Source organism: Arvicola amphibius, chromosome 1 (assembly GCF_903992535.2).
Source record: "Arvicola amphibius chromosome 1, mArvAmp1.2, whole genome shotgun sequence".
NCBI lineage: Eukaryota > Metazoa > Chordata > Mammalia > Rodentia > Cricetidae > Arvicola > Arvicola amphibius.
This window is the reverse complement of record NC_052047.1, coordinates 123,750,626-123,776,551: the sequence shown is the minus strand read 5'-3', so window position 1 is coordinate 123,776,551 and position 25,926 is coordinate 123,750,626. Positions and strand designations below refer to the sequence as shown.

The following is a 25,926-nucleotide window of genomic DNA, read 5'->3' as shown; positions in this document are numbered from 1 at the left end:
TGCTGATCCTCATTGGTTCTACTTTAAGTGGTACTAAAGCTTGTTCCCGTACACAGTTAACACTGGCAGTCTATTTCCCTATTATGTGTCTTGGGGAAATCAAATAGGTGATCCAAAGAGATTTAACTGACAGGGCTCACATTTCATGCTAAACTGAGCTTCTATCTGCTTGCATTAAAATGTCATCAGAACTTGTCTTTCTTCTTGCAACAGGAAGGAGACAGGCGCATGAAACTTCAGAACATGGTCAAGTTCCCCTTGACTGGCCTGGACATGACACCTCATGTGGTTAAGAGAAGCCAGAGCAGCTGGAGCTTGCCATCTCATTGGTCCCCATGGAGACGGCCCTATGGACTCGGGAGGGACCCTGAGGACTACATCTATGACCTGTATGCTGTGTGCAATCATCATGGCACCATGCAAGGGGGGCACTACACAGGTCTGCAGTGCGAGAGGCTGCGTGTCTGTGCTGACGCTTCCTTCAGGCTGTTTGCTTGTAGCTTTGAACCTCCCTTTCTCTTTCAGTGTGCCTTTTGCCAACTCTGAGCAGACCTGATGGGAGAATGTTTGCACGAGACAGCTGAGGAGCCACTCTTGTTTACCCAGCGTGCCTCCCCATTATAGCTATGTGATGCTTTTGAGGCTCTAGCATCTCCCTAACTTAGAATGGTCATGAGCCACTTTCATGATGTCTTTATTCTTTTAAGGGTAAATTTACTTTTGCATTATAAAAGCAACTCTGTTCAGCATAAAAATTCTAGAGAGAGGTGGAAAGAATGCTTTTGTGAAATGGGCTTGTCAGGCATAGCGAGATAAACATTAACATTTAAAAAAATCATGGTTAAAATATACATAATTAAACTTAGCATTTTAGTCAGTGTTAAGTGTCCAGGTTGGTGGCATTGAGAACACATTGTTGTATAGCCACATCACTATCCATTTCCAGAACTTTTTCATCTTCTCAAACAGAAACTCATTAAACAATAATTCCCATGCTTTCCCTCCTCCAGCCTCTGACAGTCCCATACTCTTGACTTGATGAACTTATTACTTTAGGTGCCTCTTGTACATAGGACCACACAGTATTGTTAGTTCTTTATTTTAACTGCTTTATTTTATTGAGCATAATGTCTTTAAGGTTCATCAATAGTAATTCCTCGATACATTTACTGTTTTATACTGATGTGACTATATATTGGTCTGTTTCACTCACAAATATTAAACACTTTGTAATTAGCTTTTAATAGACTCTTATCACATCACGGATGACTAAATCCCACTGTGTATCTTTTAGGAGTAGAAACAAGTAGGCAGAGATGCAGATAAAAATCAAATTTAACGATACTGCCATGTGTGTAGTAAGTGGTAGTGGAGATGAACCCAGGAGGAGAAGCTGTCTGAGATTGGTAACCTGTTTGTGCAACACTACTGTATGGGCTCAGGATGAGAGCCACATCTTTACAGTAGTCCTGTAAAGATGATATTGTTTAATGATGTGGTAGCATCTTAGCTTTTGTAGTTGTATTAGTGTCTGATGACAGTTGTCAACATTGAGCTTCTCAGAATGTAGCTCTATTAAGTGACTTGACTAGTAACCATTTCCATTACTAAACATATATTATTTTCTTTTTAAAATGTTTAATCTAATGTTGATGACTCTCCTTGTAGATTCTTCTCATAGCAGTTAGCAACCAGTTCCCTGTGTACTGGCAAGGTGATAGTGTTGTTTAGCCTTCCCAACTTTGCATGCTCTCTTTCAGCTTAGGAGGCTAGGAAGATGACTAGCTATAATCGCTCATTCTTGAAACCCTTTAAGTTTAACTCTGCCAACAACAGCTGTTTTTGAGAGGAACGACCCAGCCTCTGGGTGTGTTCATAAGAACAGTTTGGCTTCTGCTCGTCTGGAAAGTATTTGCAAGGAGAAAAGGGGCTCCCAAGGTGCTCTCACTTCACAGAAGACATTAGTAGCTTAAGTATGTTTTACCTTGCACTTTTTAAAAACACTATTTAGATGGCAATGCAGTGTTTGTTGTTTTGTGTATTTTTATAGAGGTCACTGTGTGATGATTGCATTTCTAGTTGCATATTTGCTTTTCTAGCATTACTAGTAATGTCTTTGTTCTTGGATGCTGAGTCATGAGATTAAATATTCTTTACTCTTAGGGTGGAAAGGGACATAGAAGTAATTGAAATCTACTAACTACTCACTATATTAACCTCTTTGCCCACATTTCTGGTTAATATTTACACTTTGGTAGGAAGTCATTTTGCAAAATAGGGACTTTATACAATCTAGGCAAGGAATTGTTAGAGAAAATAGGACAGTGCTAGATTTCAGAATATTATGTTGTTCTTTATTTAGGACAGACTTTGGAAACTACTTGAAAACCCTTAGAAGCAGTGTGACTTAGTAAAATGAGCTTGGATGAGATCGTTGACCCATCTTAGAACTTGGCCAGATCACTTTATCTGGGCCCATGAAGCACAGCAGAAGTGGGTTTGTCTGCTCATTGCCCCTCACCTAGGAGGTGCTCACATACTTTAATCAGTGCTTCTCAACCTTCCTAATGCTGCAACCCTTTAACACAGTTCCTCATTTTTGTAATACTTCATAGCTGTAATTTTGCTACTGTTGCGAATTGTAATGTAAATATCTGTACTTTCTGATGGTCTTAGGTGACCCCTGTGAAAAAGTCATTTGACATGCAGGGGGATTCTGACCCACATGTTGAGAGCCACTATATTATTTCCTCTTTTCTGTTCTATGTGTATATTTGGGTTTGTGTTTGACGGCCAGAGGACAGCCTTGGGTATTGTTCCTCAGTCTTTGTCTACCTTGTTTTGAGACAGTCCCTTACTGACCTGGGCTGTCCATTGATCCCCAGGTATCTGCCTGACTCTGCCTTCCTAGCAGTAGGGTTCCCACCATGTGCCATGAGAAGTCATCTCTCTTCCTTTCCTGTTCTTTAGGCAAACCATTGCTTGTTTTATCTCTAAATGTTGACAGTTACAGTCAACCCTTGGCTTTACGTATTTTTTTAAATTACATTTATTTGCTTATTTGTGTTGGGCTATGGCAGTGCATGCAGATGTCAGAGGATACATGTGTGAGTGAGTTGGTTCTATCTTTCCATCATATGGGCCTAGCAGATTTTTTTTAAGCTGGCGATACTCTGTTTTTAAGTTTTCACTAGAATGTCTTTGATGATTCTTGCTGTAATTGCATGTTGTGTATATAGCTAACTTGTGCAAGGATTCTAGAACAGAGCCTCTCAAACTGTCTGTGATAAAGGCCTTGATATTTTCTATTTTAGCATTTCCAACCCTTCATAAGTCAGTTTTGTAAAAATGCAAATGTTACAGCAGTATCATATTGCTAGATGTTTTTGAATGCTTATCTTTGTTTTGGTGCCTCCTTTTGTGGACAAATGCCATGCCGTGCCACAGCTTGAGTAGCACTTTGGAAGGCAGTGCTAGGGAGAAAAGCAAGTAGATTTATAAATAAATACTTTGCTTTTTAGTAAGTTACTATGTGGCCTTTCCATGCCACAGCCGAAAACAGCCTGCACTAGAGCAAGGTTATTCTTTCTCTTGGTGGGTGTGGCCCCTGTGCAGTTCAGCTCCCACTCGCCTCTCCAGAATAGCAGCCTCCTCTCCAGATGGGCCATGTGTGAATTAGCCTGGCCTGACACCATTGGCCCAGCCGGTGCTGTTGCTATGACTCCATTTGTTGTGAGTGTCTCCATTTCACTCTCTGGTTTGGAACTGATCTCCCTCCCACACTTTGAGGCTTTGTTTCTCTTTTAGGACCTTTCTCGTTAGGAACAATTCCTCACCTGGGTCCCTTTTATCTCTGTGGTTCTATACTTGCAAAAGTGAACTGGCCTAATCACTTGTGGTACCTACCAGGATTGTATATGCCCTGACCTTGAAGGCCATCCTAAGTTGGTGTCAGCATTTACTGAATATTCTAGCACTCATCCGTGTTTAGTATTTTGAGAAATGTGATAATAATTTGCTTTTTTGGACCAAGCTTTATAAGATCCCTTGATTCAGCCTAATGGTATGACTTTGGCTTCATGACCTCAAGATTTTGGCATAGGTTTGGTGCTTGTGATTGAACCCATGTTCTTGGGCACACTAGGCACATACTCTAATACTGAACTACACTCCCAGTCCCGGACTCTTATGTTTTTATTGGCTCTTGTTGGCTCCTATTTTTTTTCTTGATGGTACTTAAATGTTCTTTATTTCTATCTCAGGCTTAGAGTTGAAACTGGGGAGAAGGCTCCATGTATGTATTCTTGAGTTCTGTGTTCTCAGGTTTGCTAAGGAATATCTGTAGATCATTTAGGCTTCCCCTGAAGGAAAAGGGTAGGATACAGTAGGACTTTGAGCACAAGCCAAAGGATTAGATAAACCCAAATGCCATATATTCTCCCTCTGCCGACTGCACAGCTATGTGCTAGGCAGTCTTTGTGTGTAGGATAATATGGTTGTATTTGTGGAGTATGTGTAGAGGCCAGGGGTACCAGTAGGTGCACCTACTTTGTATTTGTTTGTTTGTTTGTTGCTGTTTTCTGTTTGCTTGTTTTTAAAGACAGGGTTTCCGGAGCTTAGGACTTGATATGGCTTGACTGGGTGGTGGGGCTTGAACTCAGGCTCTTATTCTTGCCTGATAAGCGCTTTACCAGCTGAGCTATGTCCCCAGCCCCATAAGTAGTCTTTCTGAGCCTGTGTAAATTTGTAGTAATGATAAATCTCGTAATTAAATGAGACGTTTAGATTATGATAAATCTTAAATATTAGTTGATGGCTATTCATATTACTTTATGTCATTAGTAAGCGCTAAAGTGATACAACAACAAAAATCAAAGTTCTTTACCCTGTGAGACTGAGTGAATATTCTGTGTTGCAGAATGCTGCCTATGCATTGTGGACATGCCCAGTCTCTATCCACTAGATACTTGTTGACCCCAACCTCCTGACTCACCCAGTTGTGACAATCAAAGTGTTCTAGTCATTGCTAAGTGGCTCTAGCAGGAAAATTGTCCCTGGTTGAGACCTACTTATACTTAGAAGTATAATGAGTTTTCTGAGATGAAATAGTTATGAAATTGGAATACTTAAGAATTTCTTGGAACATTCTGCCTAGGTGTGATATGAAATTCGGATTTATGTTTTTGTTAACCTCTTTCTATTACTTTGGGCAGTTTAAAATGCTATTGAATTAATTATGTAAGTGAAATATAAAGGACATATGTAAATATAAAGTATGTGGGTAGAGTGGGTAGTGTGCGGCCTTGTTGGTGCTGACGGTGGGCTCTTTTTGGCAGCGTACTGTAAGAACTCCGTGGACGGTCTCTGGTACTGCTTCGATGACAGTGATGTGCAGCAGCTGTCAGAAGATGAGGTGTGCACACAGACAGCTTACATACTTTTCTACCAGAGGCGGACAGCCATCCCATCGTGGTCAGCTAATAGCTCTGTGGCAGGTAACCTGGTTTTCGTTGTTGTTGTTGTTGTTTTCGTTTTCCCAGAGCAGGAGTTTGTAATTCTTGGGCCAAAGGATGTCTCAGAAGGCTTCATTACTGAAAGCTTGATGAGATTAATTTTCACATTTCCACTTAATCTGGGAACTAATAGGATTTCAACCAAGGAAGTTGGGGTGGATGCTGAACTATCATGGACCAGCAGAGTTCACATAGAGGTGGGACAGAGCCTAGACAAACTACTTATAACCTACTTGTTGGTTAAATGCCTGGAGGTTTGGGTTGTCTTGGAACATGTCCTATCTGCTAACACCTGCCCAGTGGGGTTACTGGTTCCTTACCATTGGTGAAGGTATGTGAAAGTATTCTATAAACTGTAAAGACCATTAGAAAGAAAAAGTTCTTTTTCTTCCATAAAATTAATCTGTTCTGTTAGGGGGAAGGATTGACTGCTGTTAACTGATTGAGGGCTTGGTTTTGCTGATAAGATGCAGCCTATTATGTTAATAAATGTAGAAATGAGTCCCCCACACAATATGAATGCAGCCATAGATAATCAGATGAGAGGAAGGTGCATGCTTCTTGCTGCAGGCTGTGGCTTTAAGAAAATAGCTTGAAATGTGGTAATACATCAATAGGAGGAGAGGTAGGGAGTGGTGATCAGTGTCCCTTTCCAGACCTGTAAAGGGTTATGTTCAAAGCAAGGAGGTGAGGCCTTCTCAGTGGGTAGGCTGCTCACTTGACTTTTGGGCCATTCCAAAATCTGAGATGTGCTAAAAAACGATAGTCACTTTAGGTCTGTTGAAGACAGAACTGCTTCATGTAGTCAATAAGATCACTATTACCCTAACATCTATTTAAAGGTAACCCTGGAATTGATAGTACTGATGAACATACAGCAGAGTCATAGCCCCTACTTTGTGGGTGCATGCTGGTGCATGCATGTATCATTAGTATTATAAAATGGCTTTAAAATGTCCAAAAGACATTGAAGCTAAGAAAAACAATGTCTGTATTACTGCCCTTTCTCTGGGTGGTTCAGTAGCACTGCCAGTGCTCAGAGCTTGTGCTGTGTGTGTCTGTTTTACTATTCCCTTGCCAGGATTAAGTGTTGCTTTTGAAAACATTCTATATTTGCAGTTTGTTTCTACAACCCTCCTATGTAGGAATTGCCTGGAGTTTCTTCATTTTTGCTAGGGATACTTAGTTCTGGGAGTTTTTCTTAACTTTGGAATGAGGATACAAATCTCTGACAGCAGCTTGACAGGATGTGTGCAGTGCAGGACCCTGGCTGACCTTAGGATCCATCTTCTTTTCTGCAGGTTCTACAAGTTCTTCTCTGTGTGAGCACTGGGTGAGCCGGCTCCCAGGGAGCAAGCAAGCCAGCGTGACCTCTGCAGCCTCCTCCAGACGCACCTCCTTGGCTTCACTCTCTGAGTCTGTGGAGATGACAGGGGAAAGGAGTGAAGACGATGGTGGGTGTGGGTCTTGGTGTCAGATTTCCAAAATGGCAACTCATAAACACAGAAAGCACAGTTTCTGCAGGCTTAGGAACAAAGTCTTTTTACAAGCAGACTGTAGAACTCAAAAGAGTAGGGGTACATAACTGAGTGTGGCTTCTCTATAACTCAGGGATTTCTCCTTCATTATTTTCTACTTCTGATTCCAATGTACAGATAAACACTTTTTGTTCAAATTTGCAGGATGGTTATTAGGTCTCAAAGATGTTCTACCTTGCCTGGGACTGCCTCATGTAGAGCTCCTGTTCTTAGCTAATGAGGACATCATTGGGTCAGCTTGACCTCTACTCTAAACATAGTCACAATATCAATACTGGAGGGAATCTGATTAAATATTGAAATGCATTTTGTGTATTTGGTTTTTTCTTGGTACCTTTCACTTATGCTTGAGTATTGACAGGATAGCCCTTAGTACTATCAGGAACCCCATGTGGTATGGGATGGACTGGGCAGCCAAAGTACTAAGAGCTGGAAGTGGGAGAGAGTGAGCTCAGCATCCATAATGAAGACAGTGACTCATCTTCCAAAGAGACTCACTTGCTGCCAGCATTTCAGTTGCTTTAATCTGCTTCTAGGGGCTATGGGTAATTCTGAGAAAATGAAATGAAGCCAAAATGGGAGGTAGTTGGAAAGAAATCAAACTAGGAGAGCCGTGACCTGGCTCTGGCTCTACCCCCCTTTGGCATTTTACTTCTTTTCCTTGTGAGCTGGAATATATTGGACTATTATTGCTAAGCCCTTTCTCTTTCCTAGTATTTTAGGAAAAGCTGACTAGTGAGCCTATTCCTATTTAGGTGGACATTATTTTCACCATAGTCCTATAAATTTAGAATTTGCTGTTGTTTTAACAATAAACCCAGAAGTACCTTACCTTAATCTATTTGTAAGCAATCTGGTTGGTGAAATCATTATCTTCTTAAGCATCATCATCATTTAGTCTTGCTCAGTGGTCACATAGAACAGAACCTGACTCTTAGAAGTCACGAAGGCCATAGCTGTGGTAACAGAGGCATGCAGAATTCAGCTTGGTATCGTCTTGGAAAGGTTTAAGCTGTTGGAAATATTAGTCTACCAGTCATCGAAGGTAGTATGTATAATGTCCAAGGCTCTAGTTCTTCCTGTTACAGACTTACTTCCACAGGACATGCAATGGGGTTAGGGGTTCGTGTGTCATTTTGGTCAAAGAATTCATTCTGTGATTTCCAGGCATCCTTCAGAAAGATGAAGGAGCTGGGTTAGAAGCTCATGTTTAGTGAAGATCTGGGAGTGCCCGGATCCTTGCTGGACACAGACTTCTTAGATTTTATTTAATTCTTTAATTAGACCAACAGTCATCAGATTATAGCCAGAGGCCTCATGTGAATGGCTGCTTTTTCCATAGTTTTTGGAACATAATCATCCATGTTTGATTGTGTGCCACCTGTGGCTGATTTTATGGTAAGGTCACAGAGCTGAGCAGTTGCCTGTACAGCCAAACAGACTGACGGAGTCTTTCCAGAAAGCGTACTGACCCTGATGTAGGATGAAGTAGATGGAGAACATTTTGCTGACTTGAGAGTTAGCATGACCCTCTTTTGTGGATAAGGAAACTGGTCTTCGAAGGGTTGAAAGCACACAGTTATCCTTGACTCTAGCAGACAGGCCAGCATTAAAGGTCATGGTCCTGTCATTCCCCCAGGTTTGCCCTTGCTCTGCCTTTAGTGTCTTAAGGTGTTACTAAGAATTTTTGATGGTTTAGTCTGACAGAATTTTCTCTGCTGTGCAGGAGGCTTTTCTACTCGACCATTTGTGAGAAGTGTGCAGCGTCAAAGCCTGTCATCCAGATCTTCTGTCACCAGCCCCTTGGCCGTCAATGAAAATTGCATGCGGCCTTCTTGGTCCCTGTCTGCCAAGCTACAGATGCGCTCCAGTTCTCCTTCCCGCTTCTCAGGGGACTCCCCGATCCATGGGTCTGCCTCCACCCTTGAAAGAATTGGGGAGGCAGGTGATGACAAAGTGTCCATATCTTGCTTTGGTAGTCTACGGAACCTTTCTGGTAGTCACCAGGAACCAAGTGACAGTCACAATAGACGAGAGCACAAGGCTGTGGGCCGGGCCCCATTGGCTGTCATGGAAGGTGTGTTCAAAGATGAGTCAGACTCTCGAAAATTGAACTCCAGTGTTGCAGACACACCAAGCAAAAGTCTAGCACAAGGGGATTGCTTGCCCCCCATTTCTGATCCTTTTGATAATAATAACCAGATTGCTTATGTGGATCAGAGTGATTCTGTTGACAGCTCTCCAGTCAAAGAGGTGAAACCTCCAAGCCACCCAGACTCCCTCACAAAGAAGCCAGAGAGCACAACCAAGAGATCCCCTAGTTCCAAAGGCACTTCTGAGCCAGAGAAGAGCGTGCGGAAGGGGAGGCCAGCCTTGGCCAGCCAGGAATCTTCTCTTTCAAGTCCATCCCCTTCTTCACCTGTTCCTGTGAAGGTTTCCTTGAAAACTGCCCGCTGTCGGAGCAAAGCAGATTCTTCCAGGGCCAGTGGAAGGCATTCATCCCCTGCCTCTACCCAACCCAAAAAAGAATCGTCCCCCAGGTCCCAGGAATCCTTGTCATCTCCTTCACCACAGAAGCAAAAGTCTGCTTCTGCCTTCACTTACTCTTCTTCTTCCATATCTGCCAAAAAAGCCCCAGGCCCTGCCACCAGGGGCTCCTTACCTTCTGGGAAGAGCAGGACTTCTGACCGGAGCTTGAGTAGAGAGGGTTCCAGACAAAGCTTAGGTTCTGACAGAGCCAGTGTCACTTCCACCTCCACCTCCAAACCTAGCTCCCCTCGGGTGAATCAGGCCAGATCAGGAGACAACAGAGTTGATGGCAAACATGTTCGGAGCTCTTCCATGGCCAGCCTGCGCTCACCTAGCACAAGTGTGCGCTCTGGGTTGAAGAGGGACAGCAAGTCTGAGGACAAGGGACTGTCCTTCTTTAAGTCAGCCTTGAGACAGAAAGAAACCCGGCGGTCTACTGATCTTGGCAAGACAACCTTGCTGTCCAAAAAGGCTGGTGGGAGCTCTGTTAAGTCTGTCAGTAAGAACACCACAGATGACAAGGCAGAGAAAGGCCATCAGTCCCCAGGCTCACAGCAGCCAAACACAAATGCAGTTGGAAAAGAACAGCTTGTCTCAAAGGACCCTGCTTCTGCTAAACATTCCTTGCTATCTGCTCGAAGATCCAAGTCTTCCCAGCTAGATTCCGGAGTTCCCTTGTCTCCCAGTAGCAGGCTGGCCACCGAGAAAGGCTCCAAAAAGCTGTCTTCTAGCATGCAAACCTCTGCACGGCCTTCTCAAAAACCCCAGTGATCTTCTACAATCCGGGTGTTTTATCTGTACAGATGTTTATTTATTTAGAACTCCCTTCCCACCAAAGCCCTCTATGCTTTTATTTTGTGTGGTTTTTTTTTCCTTTGGGGTCATGTGCCTGACTGTGTGAGAGAATATGAGTGTGTGTGTGGAATTCAAATTGTTAAAAGCGTCGCCTTATTCTGCCATTGAACCAAATAACAGCCATAGGCAAAGCAGTGATACCAAGCTAACTGGAATAACTGTAGAAAATAATCTGGATAGTCCCTTTAGCAACTGTACCTATTTCTTTCTAGAGAACACTAATGATTTTGGTTGGACACTAGGGTTTGGAAACCTGTGAACCAATTAAGCTATCAGTGTGTAGACAGATGAATTGTTTGACTTGGGTTTCATCTGAGCAGAATTTATCTTCATGTAGATTGTTGAGTGCCATCAGGAGCTTAGAAAACACACAAAACAAAAACTGTGACGCTAACAACAACATAAACTGAGGGAAAACTTGCTTTCTGCACTTTGGCCCCATCTACCAGTCTTTGTAAGGGCAATATCTTAACACTAATGTTTCTCAGGTATATATACTCAGCTAGTCTAGGATGGATGTACATTACTAATAAATGGGTTCAAGAGGAAGATTACATGGGGAGGAAGATGACTATCCTTTCTCCTACTGCCACAGGTAGAGGTTTCAGAGGTAGACAGAAAATCTATTGCTACCTTCATATCTGCATTTATATGCATACACTAGCCTGTCTTGACTCCTTGGATATGTTCTAAGATTTGGCAATTTTTGGATAGTCAGAAAGCTAGTCACTAATATTTTTTCATTCTAAATTTGCTGACTAAGGCCATTGGAATTTTGAACTGTAGCTGAATAGTTAATGCTTTTGAAAGATTCCCAGAAAAAAATTTATTCCAAGCTGGAAGCCTGAGTTTATGATTCTCCTCCCCTGATGTTGCTTTTTTCTGTTAGAAGTTTGAGGATCTCCTACTCCCCTTGTGTGCATGCTTACTGCCTTGTCTTGCTGCTCAGAAAAGAAAGAAGTCGCCTCCTACCAAGAGCCACTGGTGGTGTGGTGATGTGTTGTGAGACAAAGCATTGCACATGCACTTTGGATCGTACCTGTCTTCCTTGTGACTGCTTCTCTATAGCTCTTTTATGTCTGCTCTGTCCTGAAGAGTTAACCTCAGACCCAGAACTCAAGCAGAGTCTGGCATATGTTCCCTCTGGCATGTAGTTGCCAATTGCGTTATTATAGATGAAAAGGGGGACCTCAAACCTCACTGGATTCTCACAGGTAAAACATAGTTTTCCAAGCCTTGTGGAAATCACTTGGAAATACTTTCCAGCCCAGTTTTTTAGTGTCCTCTTTTCTCCTCCTCCTCTTCTTCCTCATCCTATTCCTCCTCCTCCTCCTCCTCTTCTTCTATAGCATTTGTCACTTTGTCATTAAATATATAGCATGTTGAGTTTATGTGTAATTACATACTAAAGCTCATGGTTCCCAGGTCCACATGAACTCCTTTTTCAGTATTTCTGTGAAGTGGCCGTGGTGCATATGTGCATGCAGTTTGATTTCTGCACTGTCCTTTTGTTCTTTATGTTAAGAATACCTCCTGGGAAGTACTTTCCACTAGTTACTTAAGTTTATTTTGCTGCTAATATGGACATTAGCTGGTAGCTTGCAGGTTCAGGGTGACTGGGATTTTCAGCCCTTGTGGTATTTGAGGCTTAGGTGTTCAGCTTTGTGCCCGTTACCACAGTGCTCCACGCAATCCAGTGTGTGTGAGCAGTGCCCATTGCACTCAGTCCTGTACTGGCTGCTTCTGTCCCTCCTCCCCCCGCCCCTTGTGGCTTCCGAAAGCCTCCAGGCTTTCTGGCCTGCCTTTGTGTGACTGAGGTGACAGCTGCCTTTTCGTGTCATCGTTCAGTGGCACAAGGTCAGCCCCAGCAGTGTTTAGTCACCAATCTTGTTTTATTTTCTAAAAAAGCATCAAATGTGAGGCCATCAGTATCAGGAATTGAGCATTTGTGTGATTTGAGCCTCTGAAATGATCTTAGAATTAGAGTGTGATAAGACAAAGGATTTTAATAACAAGCTGTTTTGCCGTAATTAAGATGACTAGAAGCTAGTTTAATTTTCACAGTACTATATAGTTTTATTCTTGAATGCAGTAGGAATGGATCCTCCCTCCCACATGTATCATGTTTTCTTAAACAAACAAAACAGAAAAATCCTCTACAAGTCTCTACTTTTCCATGGGATCAAGAAAGACAGTTTCTATAATGTAATAAAATTGAAAAGATGTCTGTATATGGAGTTTAGTCCTTATTTCATATTTAATAGAAAAAACATTATTGTCTAGGCTATGAAGCTGCGATGCTTCATAGTGAGGTTGGGAAACAATGCAATCTAATTCCTTCCTGCTGGGGTGTGTTTAAGACCCAGAAAAGGCTGCTCTGACAGTGTTGTCTGAAGTGAAAGAGCTTATTGAGAGCGTTGCTGCTTGGTTCATTCAGTTCTGTGGCAGGGTTAAGTCATTGCAGTCTTTTCCCAGTGATTTGGATATAGTGAACATATGTGTGCTTTGGGGTCAAAAATCACCTGCTCAGATGGTAGACCTGAGTTTCTGTTTGGCAACCCACTGACCCTGGTTAGGGCAGTCATTCCCCGCAGGAACACAGCACTAACCAACAGTGATGCATTGGTAATTTGGGGGGGATGTTATATAAGCCCCCCCCCTTATCCTTGCTCTTTTCCTGTAGAACACCTTGCGCACGAGGCTACACCATCCCTTAAGCCAGCCTTCCTCCTTGCCTTCATGATGATGCTCACTCATGTCCCTTACAACCCTAGCCAACCTCATTTATTTCTTCTTATGCCTGAGAGTGAGTAGTGCCATATCCAATCAATAGAGCAATGTGGTATATCTGTGCTGTGCCACATTTAATTCATTTGGGCCTGCTTTGCAGAGGCAAACAGAAAGCTTCAGCAATATGCTATAGTTGAGGGGTCCTGGGAGACATCAAAGCAAACAGGGCCTGCCATGGAGTGATGGTCTTCATCAGAAACACCCAAACAGATTATTGTTGGGTCAGACCTGAGGTTCCTTGAGTTTTTGTCTAGAAACCAAAAGTGTCCTTGTTTATCTCTGGAGACACTGTGGTCTTCTGGCCACAGGATCAGACTGAGCTGTCTGTACTGTATAGTGGTTAAAGTCTAGTACCTGGTCACTTTACAGTAGAATCAACCCCCTGTTTCTATGAGATGGCTATGGAGATTGTTGAGGGTGGGATGCACTGCCACCCTTCTAACTAGTAAGTAGGAGTGGTGTGTTAAGGGAGCAGTAGTGGCAGGTTAAGGGATATGGATTAAAGAGTTGTGAACAAAGCTCATTTCAAATAAACCCTCTTTAAGTGGATGGACACGAGGCATCACATCTCATTTTGATAGATTACTAATAGCTGAAGTTACAGTTTCCTGTGTAGATTGTCATTGAATACAAAGGTAATTAGTGTTTTGGTTTGGATTTTTGAGCTAGGATGAAAATCATAAGCACAGTTTCAATAAAACACGGTTTGGAGGTGCATTGATACTTAGATTTTTGGAGTTGAGAAGGGAAAAATTTGCTGACAAACCAGTGCCTACCATAAAGACAACTTAGCTGCTAGTATGCAGGCTGCTCCTGCTTGACTTTTATAAAGAGCTCATTGCTATCCAGCTGGCTGCACCTTCAGTTGGGACATCATGCTTTGGTTTCAGTCAGTGCTCGGAGTCCCGTGCTGCCTTGTGATCAGACCCCAAATTCTTCTTCCTAGCTGCCTTTTGAGCATGACCGATCATTTTTACCCTCAAGTAGAGACAGCAGTTTTGCATGCCCTCATCTAACCCAGAAAGCATGCTCACACTACCTATGCAAGCAACCGATTGAAAAGCATACAGAGAAACTACACTAAACGTTGAGTTTTAAAAAAGAAAAAGACAACTCAGATCCTGGAGCTCTATTTTTTGAATTTGTAATTTTTAAAGCGTGGCTTCATCATCAGTGTAGGTGAGCCTGAGTGTGAATTTTAGGTTGCTTTGCATCTCTTTCTCTGCCAGTCTTTTTTTTTTATATCATTGGTGAGATTGTGTGTAAAATAGTATTTTGCAAGCAGGAGTGGATTGGATATGTTGAACATACACTGGTGTATATATTGTATTTAGCCTGAAGACTTTCCTAAAGTATTTTGTTCTAAGAAATAACCTGCCATTTTCTATAGATTTTAATTTTTTATATCTTCTGGTGTCCTTCATCACAAGGAGAGATATGGCTTCATATAGTGCTAACAATTTTTAAATGCTTTTGTAGAGACTCGGAGGTGTTTAGGAAGACTCTGGGACTTCCCACCCACTGGTCTCAGTAAGATTAGGGATGTGGAATGTATGGTAGTGTTAAACAATGGATTCAGGTCTAGATCCGTCTCACATTCATTTAAAACCATTGTTTTCCATGGGGCAGGGATGGGGCAGAGGCTCATAGCATATGTGAAAGATGTCTTTGAATCTCATACATACACTGTCCCGAGGCCTCTTCTGGATGATTCACCCTAGGTCACTAGGATCATCAAGGGACTTGGAAGGCCCGGGCCTCTCCCAGGCTTTTGATGCTGGGTGACTTTCTCTCCTTATTGCAGTCAGAATCGAGAAGGATGTGGTACACCATCTTTTTGCCAACAATTTATGGCGAGAATCATCACTGCCATACAAAGTACTCAGGAGGAATTCCAGTTGCATTGGACAAGAAAATTAAAAGAAGCTGTCAATCCCCTGCCTGAATTCAGGGGACAAGAGCTTTCTGACTTCAAGGCCTGATTTGGACCTGTGAGGCATTTTATGGGTGGTATGTTACTTGCCAGTCTGGGGATTGTTCTTACTTCCTGGTGGCAAGCAGAGTGCTCCAAGGGGTCCGAATTCATTCCCAGAGCCTCTGTTCAGATTCTGCTGTGGGGCTGAGACCCATGCAGGAAGGGAAGTCACTCCATGTTAGAAAATGTGGCAGAAGACGGTAGAAAGCTAGCTGTCTAGCCGTGCAGACCCTGCTCTGCTTTTGGCAGCACAGTTGCAAACCACAGGCTACACAGGCCCCTTGCTCTGATTGCACTCCACTCCAGGTCTTTCCTACTCAGAATGTAGCTCTAGGAGTCCTTTTAAATTTAAAAACAAATGTGAAACATTCTGTTGAAATTATTTTGACGCTCTCATTGCTATTTTTTCATGTAATTAAACCAATACCTATCCAGGAATTTGGCAGTATATGTTACCTACAGAGGCACATGAAGTTTGGTTTTAATCTGTGGTGAGCCAGGTGCACTATACCATCTTCGAAATAATATACTGTGCTGTGTGGCCTCATCCCATTGAACATCAGGCTGCCTACAAAAAGGAGAAGGAAACCGTTTATCTGACGTGGCTCATATTTTAAGGAGTAAGGGTATCGGAAAAAATCAGAGCTGGAACAGCTTTGGCACACGGCCTCCCAGAGTCGAGCTCTCTGCTGCTGTGAACACGCAGCATGAACTTCCCTAGGTGCTATTCCAGACTGGGGGACTGTGCTTCTGTGCCTGCGGTAGTGTCTGTCTTTCCTGTAGGCATTTATGTTCTGTGTAGGTCTGCTCACCGACTGTGCCTCTCACCACTGGTTAAAATTGAATTTGGGCCTCATTACCAAAATGGTTTCTTGATTCTCTTGTGTATTTACAGCGGCGTTTGATTTCTCTAGTTGTCTTAAAAGCTGCATGTCATATCACTGTACACAAAATGCTTTGGTGTCATTCATGAGCCAGTAGTGAGCTCTGTATAAATTCTTCAGTAAAAGGATGGCAGAGTATCTTTCCTGCAGGCTGGAAGAAAGTGTATCCTACATTTTAAATTATTTTAGGCCAAGTGCATGAGGTATGTCACTGCCTTCTGTTATTTATTTGTATATTTTATTATTCAAGGTGTATGCACTTTTAAGAAGCAGAATTTATATTTTTATGTTTAAAACATTTTATTTCCGAGACAGCAGTTGGTTATATAGTATACAATTGGAATTAAGAGAAAACTGGAAATGTAACAAAACTTAATAAATTTACTACATGATGCCTTCTTCAAGACATACTCCTTTTTTCTCCCCCTTGCCGAACCAGTTTTTTTTTTAAATGTTGACTAGTATTTGTACTGCATTGATTTTGTATAACAATGCTTTAAAGTTGCAGCATTTCAGGTAAAAACGTCAAGTTTCAGGATACTACCACACAGACTGGCCGACTCCCCATGCAATAGCTGTGGAAGATCACATCATACTTGTTCCCTGTCAGCAGTTACATGAGTGATACAATGAGAGGTACGAGAGACTAGATGCCCTGAGCTACATAGAAAGAGCTCGCGTTCTGCCTCACTTCCAACAGATTTTCTTCATTGCCCCTCTTTGGTGATAAGAGGAAATTGTAACATAAAAAGTATTCTTTCCTTAGCCTTTTCTCGCCTCTTATACACATAGTATCTGCTTTATTTTTTATGTGTATGAGTGTTTTGCTTGCATTTGTGTAAGTGCACCATTTGTGCCTGAGCCTAGTGCCCAGGGGAGGCTAGAGATGACTCTTGGATCCCCTGGAGTTTAGAGTTTCTAATTACTGATCTATTGTGTGGCTGCTGGGAACTGAACCCACGTCCTCTGGAAGAACAGCAAGTGCTCTTAATCACTGAGCATCTCTCCAGCCTCTCAGAACCTGGCTTTTAACCATCTTCTGAGTTTTTTGTTTTATTTTCTAGCTATCTTGCCTACAAAGACAATGCTCTAGTGTGGTGTTGTATCGCTTATGACCACTTGGGGGCAACAGAGCTCAGTATTTTCCAGTGTAAGTCCAGCTTACCAGATTTTAATGTGTGAGGGTGGAAGTGCCTGAGATAAGTTGAGACTGGCATCTCTGAGCTGGCCTTGCTCATCGTGTAAATATTCCAGCCAGCCATTTCTCCTAGAGAAGTGAGTACCGTGGAAGCACAGCATCGTGGCAGAGCTGGGTAGGCCAGTCTGGATCATCTGAAACGGCACTTCCTCCTCTAATTTGGAGTGGTAAAGTTTTCCTTTAGCTTAGCACAGCACATTATTTACTAAAGAGGTTCAATTATGCATGCACATGTTCACATATCATAAAATACATAAATTTAATATTTACAGAAATATTTAAAGGCCACTTTGTTGCCAGTGAATTTGGAGGATTATTTTCAAATACTTGATGCTCCATGTCTGCAAAACATTTTAGCTCTGAAGTCTTCCTGAAGAAAGCACAGGTGTGGCAAAAGCCCCTTGACATGTTCCATTTCTCCTTTGTATTAAAGCCCCCATGAAAGACTTGAGGTCTAAGCCAGCAGAAAGTGGTTGAAAACATGTCACCCCAGGCCAGTGCCCCTTCCCCAGATGGGCCCCAGGACTGCAGTAGATGTTTGGTTTTTGCCTCTTTGGGTTTGGCTCTCCCCTTTTTTGGCATCTCCATGTGGGTTTCCAGGACTTTGATCTGTTGGATAGGGAGTCTCTTGAGGTCTTGGTCACTATCACGTTTCTCCTCTCCTTGTCAGCATGCACTACACAGGGAGAACAGGGAGCCCCTCTCTGACAGATTCTGCATGTGTAGTCCAGTGGACATCCCCCTGCTACTTATGGTTTTCAGGGCTGTATCATTAATTTGGCTTGCTCTTCTGGTTTAAACAGCTCCATTTTTCTTTTTTGAATTTGAATTTATTATTTTGTGTGTATGAATGTTTTGCCTACATGTATGTTTGTGCACCATGTGCATGCCTGATGCCCACTCAGATAGGAAGATTCCTCCTGGAACTGGAGTTACAGATGGTTGTGAGCCACCATGTGGGTACTGGAAATTGAACTCGTCCTCTCCAAGAGCAACTGAGCTGGTAATACAAGACTTCAGTATGTAATTAAGACCATGTAACAGCAGGCCACTTAGCTGCATGTTCATTTGCCCAGACCCCCAAAATAATCACACAGAAACTATTAGTTAAATCACTGCCTGGCCCATTAGCTCTAGCTTCTTATTGGCTAACTCTTACTTATTAATTTAACCCGTTTCTATTCATCTGTGTATTGCTACATGGCTGTGGCTTACCGGCTAAAGTTCTGTCTGGCTCCAGCAGGGCTACATGGCTTCTCTTAAACTCTGCCTTCCTTCCTTCTTCCAACATTTAGTTTAATTTTCCCTGCCTACCTCTGCTACCTGCACAGGCCCAAGACAGTTTATTAACCAATGGTTATAGCATACAGAGGGGAATCCCACATCAAGACCAGGCATGTGGCATTTCCTAGGTCTCCCCTTTGTTTATGAAGAACCCAGAGACTCAGATCCAGTTTCCAGTTCCAAGGACTCGGACTGCCTCCTAGAGTAGACCTCAAGACATTGTGGTATACCAAATGCAGATGTGCTTTGCCAGCCTCTGGTTCATACAAGGTCCCATGAAGGACAATGACACTTATATCATCCCAAGGCAGAGGCCAAGTCTCTTGTAGCACTGTTTCTGTAGTCCAACACTAGGATATAGTCACAGGGTCAAAGTAGTGAATGTGACATTTCAGCACTCCCTCAAGGCATTCTGCCCACTAGCTTTGAGGCACGCAGAAGGTCCACTTCCTTACCCTTACGTCATCTCTCTAATATGACCTTGCTTCAGAGCACTCCTGGACCACCCTCTCCAAGCTTGCAGTCTGTGCTACAGTCTACCTCCTCCCTACCTTAAGTTCTGCATGCATTCAATCAGCTAGTGCCATGCCTGTTTGAAGGAGATGCAGAGAGGTGGCCTTTTCCATTTGCTCTCTCTTTTTCCTCTTAAAGGAGGGCACATGGTGATGCTTCCCTGAACTGCTGGGCTAACTGATTTGTCTGAGTCAACTTTCTTGTCTAGGGGTGGAGTTAAGAAGGTTAAAGGGGAATGGTGCTCTTTAAGCCTGCCCGGCTGTACTGGACATAGAGAAAAGATTCAGTGAGTGGTTGCCATTGTGACCATAGTGAGAGGAGGGGCTAACCCTGGAGGCTTTGCAGGATAGCTGTCATTCCAGCTAAGGGAAACTACTTTCTTGAAGCCCCAGGAGGCCCTTCCTGGCATGTAGGACAAGAAGCCGTGAAAGAAGGGAGGAGTGACCATCTAAAAGGACCCTCATATGACCTACATTTGTACCAAAGTAAATGACAATCAGGAACAATTCAATTTGGGGGAAGATATGAGACCCAGTTTGTGCCTTTGCACAGTCACCATGACAACAATGTGGTACCTGAGAAGTAAGTTAGGAGCTTGCTGCAGGAACTGGGTGACCTAGAGTGGTGGAGGTGCAGGAGGGTAGGGAGGCTCTGTACAGGGAACGCTGGCTGCTGGGCTTGGGCCCTGTGACTGTGACTTAAGGGTTAGACAGTCAGGACAAGTTACTCAACTTCTCTGTGCCTGGGAATCTTCCCCTGTGGAATGTAGATTGTGGTGTCTACATGGGGAGGTATTTAGTTAATGGGGTGTTATATAAGTATTTGGTTTTATCTATTATCTTATATTTCTTTGATATTTGTGTCACCCGCTTTTTTAACTGTTTAGTTTTTATATGTGACTTGCTCACCTACCATCCTTCTTCTATACCCCCTGCTTTATATCTGTCTCTCTTCCTTATTCTTTTCAAACACCAACCCTTTGTGTGTGTGTGTGTGTGTGTGTTCATGTGTCAGTGTACATGTGCATGTGGATGGATGTGTGTGCTTGCATGAGGGGGACCAGAGGTTGGTTGACATCGGGTTTCCTTCTCAGTTGCTCTCCACTTTGATTTTTGAGACTGTCTCTTACTGGTTTGGCTAGATTAGCTGGCCACCAAGCTCTAGGGATCTCTCCCTAGATCTTTCTGGCTTTTCAATGCTGTGGTTCCAGATATGCTCCACCCCGCATGGGTTTTCACTTGCATGTTGTGGATACAAACATGTCCTCTGGTTTGCACCGTAGATGGTTCAATTGAACCTTGTTCTTACTCTGCCCCAAACTGGCCTCATACTTAAAACCTACCTCCTCGTTTGACTTTAGCTGCCATTTCTTTCTTAAAGGTAGTGCTGACTTCCCGCTCGCCACTGCAACTCAGAGTGCTGAGGTGACTGTAGCACGATTAATAAAAACCCAGAGGGGCTGGAGAGATGGCTCAGCGGTTAAGAGCATTGCCTGCTCTTCCAAAGGTCCTGAGTTCAATTCCCAGCAACCACATGGTGGCTCACAACCATCTGTAATGACGTCTGGTGCCCTCTTCTGGCCTGCAGGCATACAGGCAGACAGAATATTGTATACATAATAAATAAATATTTAAAAAATAAAAAATAAAAAAATAAAAACCCAGAGACAGAAATTGGGGTTCAGCCTGAAGGTCAGAAAAGTAAAACAGCCAGCCGCTGGCTCTTATCTCTACCTCAGTCCGAAATGGCGATCCTGCCTCCAGGAATCCTCAGAATGAGACTGTGTGAGAGCTGTCTCCTCCCATCTTATATTCCTCTCTAGGGCTGGGTTTAAAGGCATGCACCACTACTGCCTGGTTTCTATGACAACTAGTGTGGCTGCTGGGATTAAAGGTGTGTGTCACCACTGCCTGGTCTGTGGGGCTGACCAGTGGGGCTGTTTTACTCTCTGATCTTCAGACAAGCTATATTTATTAAAATACAAATGAAATATCACCGCAGGTGACAGGTGTGTGCTGGCTTTCAGCATTGCCGCCTGGATTTATGAGAGCCCGAGAAACGTCATGTTAGTGCTCAGGGCTTCAGAGCGCTTTCATCCTCTTGCCCTTCCTGACCCTTTGCTGTTCTCATGCATTCTAATTCCGTGTACGTCTAACCGTGTTAATGTTACATAGTCACTGCTCGCTTAGATTCACCAGGATACTTTCATTGCTCTTCCAACCTTTCTATAGTTCACGCTGTGATTGGTTTCCCTTTGCCTGAAGAATTCCTGCTAGTGTTTTAAGTTTGTGTTAATGGTGCATTCTCTCAGTTCTTATTTGATTAGAAATGTCTTTATATTTTTAAGGAAGAAATCATTTGTGTTTATTGATCCATGTATGTTTTTTCATTAAAAGACTGCTAACCTTTTTGACTGAGGGAGTATCTGCGTTAGGCATGACGAAGGATCAAACAGCACCAATAATCTTCTATTTTCTAATTGAAAACGTTCTTCTATAGTTAAGAAAAGAAGAAGAAAGAAAGAGAAACAGATAAAATTTTTATTCTGGGAAGTAAATACTTCAGTCTGGAGATTAGGGATGTAGCTCAATGGAAGAGTGTGCGACTAACATGCTCAAGGCCCTAGGTTCTACCCCCAGCACCAATAAAATAAAATAAAAAGAAGGAAGAAGTTTAGTTGGTACATATCCTGATTACTGACATGTTCTGGCTAAATTTTATGTCAACACAGGTTTCATTTTGGAATAGAAAATCTCGATTGAGAAAATACTTCCGAGACTGGAGAGATGGCTCAGCGGTTAAGAGCACTGGCTACTCTTCCAGAGGTTCTGAGTTCAATTCCCAACAACCATATGGAGGCTCACAACCATCTATAATGAGATCTGGTGCCCTCTTCTGACCTGCAGGTAGACATATGGGCAGAACACTGTATACATAATAAATAAATCTTTAAAAAAAGAAAGAAAATACTTTTACCATATTGACCTGTAGGTATAAGTCTGCAGAGCATTTTCTTAATAATTGGTTCCCTAGGGTCAAGCCCATTGTGGGTGGTGCCATCCCTGGGCTGATGATGGTCTTGGGCTCTATAAGAAAGCAGGATGAGCAAGCCATGGGAGCAAGCCAGTAAGCAACACCCCTCCATGGTCTCTACATCAGCTTTTGCTTCCAGGTTCCTGCTTTGAGTTTCTACGATGATTTCCCTAGACCTGTAAAATGAAATAAACTCTTAACTCCCCACGTTGCTTTGGTCATGATGTTTTATCACGGCAATAGGCACACTAAGACAACATGTAAACCAATTCTGCTACAGCCCTGTTTGTCCTCAACAGAACCATCTCTGCTTACCCCAGCCCTCTCCTTATTGCCACACAGGGCACTGTCTGAGCTGGGCCTCACCTCTCCTCTCCCATCCTGCCCATCCTCTCCAGAGTACGACTTACCTTCCTCTCTTTCCAGCACACCAGATGTGGCCACTTTTCTGCATGCTTATCTACTGTCCTCTTTCTCCCTCTGCCTGGTTTATCAGCAATTTGGATTGTGTATTGTTTGGTTCCAGTCCCCTCCCCATGTGTAGGGGGTGGGACTTCCAACTTTTCCAGTGTGAGACAAACACTCTACAGCTAAGCTACATCCTTCAGTTTTGAAGAGGATTGTCACTGAGAATGGAACTCTGGGTTGGAGATTAAGTTCTTCGATGTCCATACCATGGGCTTCTTTCATTGGTGAGTCTGTGAGCAGTCTTACTGCTTGGACAATATGGGGCAGGGTGCTTCTTCCTGGATTCTTTGAAAGGGTTCATTTTCTACCAGCTTCCTTCTGATGGACAAAGTTGTGGGTTCCTTGTCTTTTATTCCCGTAACAAGAATCTGACTTGTTTTCTTCTTGGGAATTTTTTCATTCTTTTTAAATCTTCATTTTTTATTCTGGACATTTCCAGCAAAATGAGTCTTCTTCAGCTGGGTTTGATTTTTCCAGGTAAAAGAAGGAGCACCCTATTAAAAAGTAGTTTCACATACATACTGGCTACATCTTAGGATGTCTCAAGTTTTGAATGGGGCATATTTATTCCCAGCTTCTCTTGTTTTTCTGAAACTAAAGTTAAACCGAGCATCCTCTATTTCATTTGCAAAACCTGTCAACTTCTAGCTATGTCCAATTTGCTGTTAAACATATCTTATTATATTTTCAATTTAATTTAGGTGATTACTTTTTTTCAGTTTTAGAATTTCCATGGGTTATTTATGGAGGCTAGGTGTCTGGTGCTGTTCCCCACTCGGCTGTCGGCTTTCATAGGCGCCATAGTTATGAAAGCTTATGTCTGTGGCACTAGTATCTAGTCACATGTGCATTTTCTTCTGTTACAACCTTCGTTCCACTTCTCGGCATCCTTTAATGTTTTTCTTATATTACATCATATTTATTTTGTGGCGGCAGGGACATGATCCTACATGTTTGAGGTCAGGACAGGTTTCAGCTGTGTGTTCTTGCAGTTCCTCAGGCTTGGTGGCCAGAACTTTACTCACTGAGACATTTTTTAATTTGATGCTAAGCGGTGTGTAAGAAAATACCACAGAGGCTCTGGCCAGTGTTGATATTTCCCTCCAGGGAAAACTTACCCCATTCCTGGGCTGGACAATGGGAGCTAAACTGACTTTTAAAAGACTCCATTTACTTCCAAGCCGTTGACCGTAGACTGAACTTTCCTTCCTCTGGTTATTCAGCAAGAACATACTGAGTACTGCCAAGTGTGTCCGTAAGCAAGCCAGAAACCTCACCACAAAGTAAACCTTTCCTTAGTGGACTTCTAGTCACCTCTCTAGGAGACATAGAAAATGCTAATAGTTGATTTTACTCGGGACCAGCTTCCTGAGGAAATGAGAGTCCACGTAAGTTATTTTAAAAGTATGGCTGTCTATACCAAAATGCCACACACACTACTAGACCTTTCTGCCTCTATAAATAACGTTCCCCATCCTGACAATCCTTGATGCTGCTCTTCCTTGAAATCTACTCCTTACAGCTAAGCTCTGTGTGGGCTCCATCCAGCTCCTCTTCCCTAGGTGTGTGCTATGTCTATCCTCTGTCTCCACCGATGAACCTGTATTCCAGTTGCCGTGGTCTCTAGCCCATGTTCCTGTGCTTCTATCTCCATCCACTCACTCAGCCCCATCTGGCTCAGTCCATCCCTGATGCTATAACAAAATGCTTTAAGCTGAGTAATTTATAAACACTGGAAATATCTCACTTCTAGTTCTGGATGTTGGGAAGATCAAGACATCAGCAGATGCAGTGGTAGGAACCTGTTTGTAGGTTGTTGTTTAAGGCAGCTTTTTCATTCCCGGCCACACAGACTCACAAAATAATCACACAGAAATTATATTATTTAAATCACTGCTTGGCCAATCACGTAAGCATATTGCTAACTAGCCCTTTTATCTTTTGGTTAACCCATTTCTAATATATATTTTTACCATGAGGTTCGTGGCCTGCCGGCAAAGTTCCAACTGGCAGCTTGCATCTTTCTCTTCTGGCGGCTCCGTGGTGTCTCCCTGACTCGGCCTTCTTTTTGCCAGCATTTAGTTTAGTTTTCCCACCTAGTTCTATTTCTGCTAAGCCACTGGCCAAAACAGATTTACCCATTGACCAGTAAAAACAACACATAGACAGAAGGACTGCCCACACCAGTATGTAATACCTGTCGCCTGTCCTCTTGTGGTGGAAAGGGTAAAGAAGCTATGTCACTCCCCCCCCTCTTGTTTTGATTTTTTTTTTTTTGAGACAGGCTTTCTCCATGTAGCCCTCTGTACTAAAACTTGCTCTGTAGACCAGGCTGTTCTCAGACCCAAAGAAATCCACCTGCCTCTACCTCCTGAGTGCTGGGATTAAAGGCATGTGCCACCACTGGCCAGCTAAGCTAGTCACTTTTTATAAGGACAATTTTCTTAAATGCATTAGTTACAAAATAATCTAACAACACTAGATCTCATTAATAAGGACCCTCCCGTCATGGGATGGTCAACCCCTGAAGGCCCCACCCCTTAATACCACTGCATGTAGAACTAGACTTTACTATGAGGGGGTGGGGCAGATAGGAGGAGCACCAAGATTCAGATGCTAGAATCACCTTTTGTCAGTCCTGATAGAATTTGCTTTTTGCTTCTGGGGCTCAATTCTTTTTTTTATAGGCATAAAGCTAAACAGTTATTAAATGAGAGAGGGAGAGAGAGAGAGAGAGAGAGAGAGAGAGAGAGAGAGAGAGAGAGAGAGAGAGAGAGAGAGAGAGAGAGAGGGAGGGCGGGGAGAGAGAGGGAGAGAGGGGGGAGAAGCAGAGAAGTGGGGAGAGAGGCAGAAGCGAAGCTGCCTCTCCGAGAGGAAGATGGAAAAGAGCCTGGGGCTCAATTCTTGATGCTTTCTCTGCTAGGAAATTTCTTTCTCTGATGTTTACAGGGCAAATTCTTCCTCATCTCAAAAGGAATCTCTAAATCCTTGGGCCACCAAACCACTAATCTGCAGGGTTTTTCAGCTCATCACTGCATTTTATTTTAGAGGACTTTGTGGGCTTGGAAATTGTTGATTTGACCACTGACTTTAACAGTGAAATGTCATAACCACAGAAAATGCATCTTTTGTTTGTCTGTCCCCTCCTAACCATTGCAGAGGTTTTAAATCTATTTACTGTCGTCTACATTTTCCCTCAGGGCTTTTCCCCTGTGTTTCCTTCTGTATATTTTACTTTCACTGCTTCTCCTAGCTGACTGGTGACTGCCTGGCTTCTGACCCTGGTGTGTCCCTCTCTTTCTCCATGTCTTCTTCTTGCTCAAGAGCCTAGATTTCAACTCCTACT

The 25,926-nt window shown here is 43.0% G+C and overlaps 1 protein-coding gene across 1 annotated transcript in view; it reads left to right on the top strand.

Moving 5' to 3' along the window:
- Positions 1-16,488, top strand: part of Usp31 (ubiquitin specific peptidase 31) — a 67,010-nt gene extending 50,522 nt beyond the window's left edge. Inside the window, exons 13-16 of the mRNA XM_038338320.1 lie at positions 214-439; positions 5,337-5,495; positions 6,815-6,967; positions 8,778-16,488. Of these exons, the coding sequence (XP_038194248.1) occupies positions 214-439; positions 5,337-5,495; positions 6,815-6,967; positions 8,778-10,351 (2,112 nt within the window). The 3' untranslated portion in view covers positions 10,352-16,488. The remainder of the gene's footprint in view (positions 1-213; positions 440-5,336; positions 5,496-6,814; positions 6,968-8,777) is intronic.
- The last annotated feature ends 9,438 nt before the right edge of the window (positions 16,489-25,926 follow it).